The sequence below is a fragment of the Lagopus muta genome, chromosome 18, assembly GCF_023343835.1.
Source record: "Lagopus muta isolate bLagMut1 chromosome 18, bLagMut1 primary, whole genome shotgun sequence".
NCBI lineage: Eukaryota > Metazoa > Chordata > Aves > Galliformes > Phasianidae > Lagopus > Lagopus muta.
The window spans coordinates 10808673-10816252 of NC_064450.1; the positions used below are offsets into that span (position 1 = coordinate 10808673).

The following is a 7580-nucleotide window of genomic DNA, read 5'->3' on the forward strand; positions in this document are numbered from 1 at the left end:
TTCCCCTATTCAGGCTCAGGAGGAGTTCAAATTACAGTTGTCTCTTCCTCATGCTAATGCCTGTTTTCATAAGAAAAGCAGCAACACAATTAACACCACACCCTGCAGTTGGATTTGCCTCCCTTAGAGCTCCTGACTGTTTCTGTCTGACACTGAGTACTGCCTGCAACCTTTTAACTTCTGCAGCGGGATCTGCCTGTTTGCTGAGAGCACATCTGCTGCCCTGAGTTCCACATACTGGTCATGGACAGCCTGCAAGCCACTCTGCTTCCTCATCACAGAGCAAGTTCTGCTTGGTCCTTCCTTGCTTTTGGCTGTGCTTCCATCTCTGGAATCCTCTAACATTCAGCAGTGAAAATAAAACCACATAAAGCTGCTGTCTTGGACTTCGGCTCACTCTCAGTAGCCAGAATAGGTAGAAGCTGAAGACTAAAACCTGAAGTTAGCAGTATGGGACTGGAATTAGCTATGACTGACCAGACAGCTCAGATCTTACAGCAGGAGGAGGTCTAGCCTGCAGGGAGAAGTGGTCATCAAGCTTTGGATAAAAGTCCACTTTGTGCTAATTAACTAGAAATCCAGCATAGATAGCAAGAGTTTAAATAATTGTTTAGCTAATTTCTAAACTAGGATGCAAATGAGCTATGACAAGAAATACAGCAGAGAATTAATTACAAGTGAAGTATCTCAGGCTGGAACTTGAGTTAAAGGAGTCAGATGACTAAAGCAACGCCTTTCAGTGGGTGATTTGGCACCTTGATATCCTCCAGCCCCACTAGTGGGGACAGGATTGTGACTCAGGAATGAAAAGAGCATGTGAGTCAAGAGAAAAATCCATAGCAAAGGCAAGAGAGTGGAGATACATAAAAGGAAAAACATAGCTCTTATGTCCTACTGATAACAGTGAGAGAAAGTTGGCTATAATTTGAAAGGTGCAAATCCCAGCTGTCCATCAGGGGATCTGGGGAAAATGACACAAAGGGGCACTGGCTGCAACTCCACGGAGGCAGCGCCTCACCGCTCCCTCTCTCCCAGCATCCCCTCCTACCCGATAGCGACAGAGGGATGCTTTCAGCTGAAGTGGCTGCCAGTCAGCTGCTCCTTGATGTCAGCACTCGCTTCGAGCTCGACAGCGCTGAAGCCAGCAAGCAGAGCACAGCCAAGCCTCAGACTCCGCTGCTGCCTCCCACACCCCGTTCAACCCCGGCTGTGGGACCCACCCCATCGCCGCCACGGATCCCTGGAGGCAACTTGGCCAACTTTGAGAAGAACCTCAGCCTCCGGGGCTAATTGCCATGGCCCCCATCAGCTCTTTGCACAATTTCTCCACGTTGGAGGCTCGGAACGGCTCAGGTGAGCTGGGCTGCGGGGTGTTCTGCTGGGTACTGACCAGCCGGGTGCCCAAAGGGCAGGGGCCAGGAGCAAGGGCACAGCCCCAAAGCTCCCCGTGGTCTATTTGCTGTGCCTTCAGCACCTGCGGGCGGACAGCTCCGGGCCCCGCCACGGGGCGCTGCCGGGAGACGCGGCGTCCGAGCACCGCCGACAGCGGGGCCCAGGGGGAGGCGGGCTACGAGGAGCAGCCACTGGGGCACTAGTACTGAGGATGGAGAAATGGGGGAGGAGAACAAGACAAAGAATGTAAAATCCCACTGGGGCAGAAAGGAGAGAGGCCCCCCAGTCTACCGCATGTTATCAGTGTTGTCAGACAAATTGTGTAGGGACAATAAGGCAATACCCTCAAGGGTACAACAGAAGTGTTTAAAAAACGATTTTTCATGCTCAACATCTTCTATATTGCATAAAAGCACATTTTAGATGCTATCTTCTGAGATGCAATAAAGATTAGATTGCTGCACATGCGGGCATGATTGAAGAATACAGTCCAGACTGGTTCTCACTGAGTTTCCAGTGAGGACTACATTGTGACTTTTCAGGAATAACAGGGCAGCCACAGATCTGCAGGCAAAGATAAATCAATGCCTAGAAGTAACTCTTTTTGTATACAAGTACAGCCACTTGGTTTTGCACAAAATCATTATTGAAAAAATCAGATTGAACCATTTCTAAAACCTCTATGTTCTTGAGATAAGGGGTAATTTTTGATAATTTGGTAGTCACACACTTCTAACTCCATTCCACAAAACACACATGAACTCCAGCTTCCAGCTAACACCACTTGTTGCTATTAGTACAAGCAGGAAGTACATCAGGCAAAATGCTACAGCACTATACAAACCACACCTCACACAAAGCCTTTGGGCTTGTGCATACTTCACTCAAAGGCCAGCTGAGTTCATTCAAAATATTACAAGGGTAACCATGAGCACTCTATTGATAACACTGCAGAAAAAGGATGTTTTGTTCCAGTTTTCAGCTAAACATGCAGCTTTTATACTTCAACCTTATAACCCATTTCCACTGCACTAGTAACAAAGTTTCAGGCTAAAAGAAAGGAGAGCACAGCTCATAACAGCTAGACACAGAACAGCAGGACCACAGTCATTTTCCAGTCTCTAATCTTCCATCTTCCAGCATTAAGGAGATGTGAAATCTGTTTGAAAGTTCAGGAAACACACAGGCTGAATGCTGGAGACTAGTACCAGGTCTCAAGTGGGATGCTGATAACACTACTTTATTTACAGCCGCTTAAATTGAGCATTTTCTTGCATCGAAGAGGATCCAGGAAGAACTGGGACCATTAAAGCTCCTATATGGCCTTGAGGAGGTTTACTGCCTTATCAAACAGATCAGGTTCTCTTCTGCACCTGTACTTCAGGCCCCTGGCAGTTCTGCTTTATCCCTTGCTACCTGTTTTATCATCTCATAAAAAAGCTTCCAGATAAAGTGACATAACCCCCATTTTACTGGATTCTGGCCTTTGCTTATGCCTAAGCTGACTGCATCCTACTACCAGCAAAAGAAAACAGTAACCCACACCATACTCCTGGGTGGACAGAGGTAGTACATATTGGTGACACAAAACTCTCCAGCCATTGCCAGGCCAGCAACACAGCTTCAGTTATCTTGCCAGTTCAGTGAATGTTCTCAGTGACACTAAAGCAAGACTGCAGACGCTGGTACTCACGAATTCCAGATGTTAGTCAGCATATACCATCTGGCAAACAGACACCACTTTGGCTGGTAATGTTTTGTGATTATCTGTCACTTAATCTCATTTACAGTATTTCTCAGTTATGCAAGAGGAGACAACATCCCTTATTCTACAGGAGTAGGCTGAGAAAACCAGTAGTAAAGAAGGTGAAAAGCATTTCCAATCAGTATCATTCTGAATAATCCACAACTCAATGAAAGACACACACAGTCTAGGCTTAGGGGCTGTTAGGCATATCTCTGTGACAGCCAAAATACACACATAAATAAAGGTCCCATAGGAAAGGAGTAACGAGATGAAATGAGCTGAGAAGGCTGATTTGAGAGTCTACCACAGTGCACACGAAACTTGCAGAATGCCTTAGAACTTAATGTGCCCAAGAGCAGAAATTTCTGTTGTTTGGCACTACAGGCATGTGGCTCCAAAATGTGATTTAAAACTATAGTTAGTGACAAGGAGAACATGAATTTGATTATGTTCAGGCCTCCCACTTCAAAGTATCATTGCCAGTAACCTATCAGGCAACAATTTTGCCTTGGAAATCTACCTACACTTAGGAGCCAGAGAGCAGCTTTAAGCCATACTTTTTCTCCTTCTAGGTGATAAAGGAAGGCCTATACTGAAGCACGCTCCAAACCCTGCCTCTTCCACACACTAGGATTTCTTCTACACCAAAACTACAGAAAGAGAGAGAGGCAGGGAAGGGAGATGGGAAGCAGCTGTGCTCTGTCCTGATCCCAACAGAGCTAGGACATAGCCAGGGTACAGTCACAGATTCCACAGTGTGGATAAGCATCAGTTATGTCCTAGCATGGTCAGTGAACTTTGCCTCATATTGAACAATTGATAAACTACCCAGCAGACAAGCTGAAGTTGTCAAACAACAGATTTGGTGTTAAATATATTGGAGTTTTGGCACCAGTACATGCTTGCTTCTGATTTGCAAAGATGCCTCACCCACTCCTTAAAAAAAAAAACAAAAAAAAAACAAACCACAGGCTGGACACCCAATATTCCCACTATCAATTCCCTGTCAGACAATTGCAAGAGCAGAAGAATACCAGCCTGTTGTTAGCCCCAACAAAAGCTAGAGAGTTCCAGAAAATGACATAAGTATTTCGGGAGAGATGAAGGACACTTTCACAGCCAAAAATATTTGGGGTGGGGTGTGGGGGTGTTACATGCACTGCACAGCAGAGGAGGAGGTGTTACATTCACAGCTAAGCCCCTCCATGTGCAGCAGAGGGTGCTCCAAACCACATCTTTGGGAGGGATCCAGTTGCAAGATAGGGCAAGAACAAATACCAAGAGACTGTTTCTGGATTGCACTTAGGATTTTGGTTTGTTTTGGCAGTAGCAGAGAAGCCAGCACCATACACCAATGTGATCATGCCCAGTCTCTTCAGCATCATCTGCTTCCTGGGCATTGTGGGGAACCTCACTGTCATTTACACTATTGTCAAGAAGAAGAAGCTGAAGCGTAACCAGACCGTGCCTGACATTTTCATCTTCAACCTCTCCATCGTGGATCTCCTCTTCCTCTTGGGCATGCCTTTCCTCATCCACCAGCTCCTAGGTAATGGCTCATGGTACTTTGGAGCAACCCTGTGCACCATCATCACCACCCTGGACAACAACAGTCAGTTCACCAGCACCAACATTCTTACAGTGATGACCCTGGACCGTTACTTGGCAACTGTCTATCCTCTAAAATCCACCTATGTCCGGACCCCATGTGTCGCAGCTCTAGTTATCTGCTTAGCGTGGCTCCTCTCCTTCCTGACTGTCATTCCTGTGTGGATGTATGCAGGCCTTATGCCTCTGGCAGATGGGACTGTTCGCTGTGCTCTCTTGCTTCCCAACCCAGAGACTGACATCTACTGGTTCACTCTCTACCAGTTCATGCTGGCATTTGCCATGCCACTGATTGTTATCTGTGTAGTCTACTTCAAGATCCTGCAGCACATAACCACCACTGTGGTCCCACTGCCCCAAAGGAGTCTCCAGATTCGTACCAAGAAAGTCACCCGCATGGCAGTTGCCATCTGCTCTGCCTTTTTCATTTGCTGGGCTCCTTTCTACATTCTCCAGCTGGTTCAACTTGGTATTGATACACCATCCATGGCCTTCTTTTATGCCTACAATTTTGCCATTAGCTTGGGCTATGCCAACAGCTGCCTCAGCCCCTTTCTCTACATTGCCCTCAGCGAGACCTTCAAGCGCCAGTTCTTAGTAGCCATCCGCCCTTCAAAAGTGGCATGTCACAACAGCAGCTCTGCCAACAACAACAGCATGACAGATGCCAGCATATGCCTAAAACTGGCTTCAGAATCCACTCAGCAGACTCTGCTTCCAGAGGACTCCCCACACTCACTGCCTGCAAATGTTGCTGTTCACTAGGTGACACTGGAGTAATCATAGCAGAAAGTCTTTTAATCTGTAAATCTATGGAGGAGCAGCAGCTTCATGCAGCACTTTGTGAAGCTATAGACTGCTGACTCCTGCATTCAAGAGGGCAGGTGCTCAGGTATGCTGCTTGGCATTCTGTGCCAGCAACAGACACTTCCAGTGTCCTTTCCTGTTCAGCAATCAAGATATTTTCAAAAACTGGATAAATTTGATGCTAATCCTAAATATTTCAAGTAAAATCAGGCAGATAGCAATTGTACAGCATCAAAGAACTGCAAACCATTCTCAGAAATACTGCTGCAAACACCAGATTTGTTGCTTATTGTGCCAATGAGCCTATTTTCACACTGCCAGTTCCTCATGCTGCTCTTGTGTCTTGCAGCCTACATGACTATTGGGAAACCCCTGCTGAAGGGCTTTAAACATGGCTAAAAAGCATGCAGTATGCAGAGACCTGTAAAGCATGAAGATGGGAAAAGGCAGCTCAGAAACTGAATTGCTTACGTAACTCATTCAAAATAACAAATGCCTTACAAAATTAAAGGAAAATTAGATGCCTATTCTGCATGCAAGGCTTAAACAGTCAGAGATTAGGAAATAAATTTACCCATTACAAAGACTAGGAAGAAGGCAGCACAGATCAGCAAAAGGCAGGAGATTATACTGAGACTGCACAGGACTCCTCCCACGGGATAGTGCAGGTATTGTTAAACACTTCATCAAACACAAAGGAACAGTTCACTGTAGATTAATTTCATGTAAAGCAGCATGAAAATTATCATATAGCACAGAATTATATTACTACACTTATGGTTTCATGCTGCCAGCCACCAACAACACAACCATAACAGAAATTCACTCATTCATCTGGACTGTTACCTGCACAGAACTTTCTAAGCTTACAAGTGTACTTAACATACACTCGTGACACTTGCACATATTTAAGTGCAGCTAACACTTCATTCTACATACCAGAGAGCACAGCAATTCACTCACCTCTAGTGATCATAGCAGGCTGGTGTGAAACACAGCACTTTTGTCATCAGATGCAGAGAGATGATTTTTGAATTAATGAACATTTGTTAAACAGAGCTGTGTTCTTCCATTCCAGACTGCGCACCTCAGAAGCACATCCACATCTATAACTGTGTGGTATTTTTGTTAGTTTTCCACCCTCTTTTCCTGGACTACAAAGCCAGATAGACGCATACAGAGCTTGCAAACTATGATCTTAAAGATCTTTGCCCCATCTTAAATGCCAGGAATTCTCACCTGTGCTGGTTTTCATGGAACTTCTTTGGTCAATATTCTGCCTGAAGAGAGCAAAGTTCAAGGAATGCAAGTTTGTGCAAGTGCAGACTTGCTCTTAAGACTAGCAAAACTGTTGTGTTAACTTTCTCCTACACAGAAGCCAAAGGGATGACTGAGACTTTCTTCTGTATAAGATGGTGGAGGTTGGGCATTTCCCCCCCCCCTCTTAATACCAGCAATTAGGAAAGTATGAGGGAAGGGAAAAAGGGTTTCATTGTCTGAGCTCTCAAAGTAGCACATTAAAGATGTTATCTTGTTTACAGTAAAGGTGTTTATGATTCAACCAGTTTATTCTCACCTTAAATGAGTCAGCCTGACATGGTGTGGTCAGGCTTCATGGCCAAAATCAGTGGGACACAGTGGGCTAATCAAGAAAGGAGGCCAGGACCAGCAGGGAAGGGTCTCTGTGGGAAAGGCCTTTTCCAGACCTCATCACGTGGAAGTCAAGGCACAACACACTGTTCACCTTTCTAGGGTGAAATCTTCGCATAGATAAGATCTGACATATGAGAAGCCAGGAGGATGGGGGTTTAATCACTGGGATTTTATTCACATTTATGGGGCAGGACAAAAGCTCTTCCAACTGAAGAGCCACCAGCATCCAAATCACTCTAACAGAGAGTCTCTACCTAGGTTGTGGGTTATGATCAAAATGTCCCAAACAGACACAAGATTCCACCATAACCATTCCCTCATATAAGGGCCACCTTTAACAGCTCAAGACTGGCCACATCCAGTCCCTGTTCTC

At 45.5% G+C, this 7580-nt stretch overlaps 1 protein-coding gene across 1 annotated transcript; it reads left to right on the forward strand.

The window, feature by feature from the left end:
- The first annotated feature begins 1295 nt into the window (after positions 1-1295).
- On the forward strand, positions 1296-5512 carry LOC125702225 (melanin-concentrating hormone receptor 1-like). Its single transcript, XM_048965216.1, has 2 exons — positions 1296-1353; positions 4467-5512. Exons 1-2 carry the CDS (start codon positions 1296-1298, stop codon positions 5510-5512), a joined length of 1104 nt encoding a protein of 367 aa, XP_048821173.1.
- The last annotated feature ends 2068 nt before the right edge of the window (positions 5513-7580 follow it).

Coding starts and splice junctions, on each gene's coding strand:
- LOC125702225 (XM_048965216.1), top strand. CDS start 1,296: ATGGCCCCCATCAGCTCTTTGCACAATTTCTCCACGTTGGAGGCTCGG. Junction 1,354..4,466: donor GGAGGCTCGGAACGGCTCAG/GTGAGCTGGGCT, acceptor TTGTTTTGGCAG/TAGCAGAGAAGCCAGCACCA.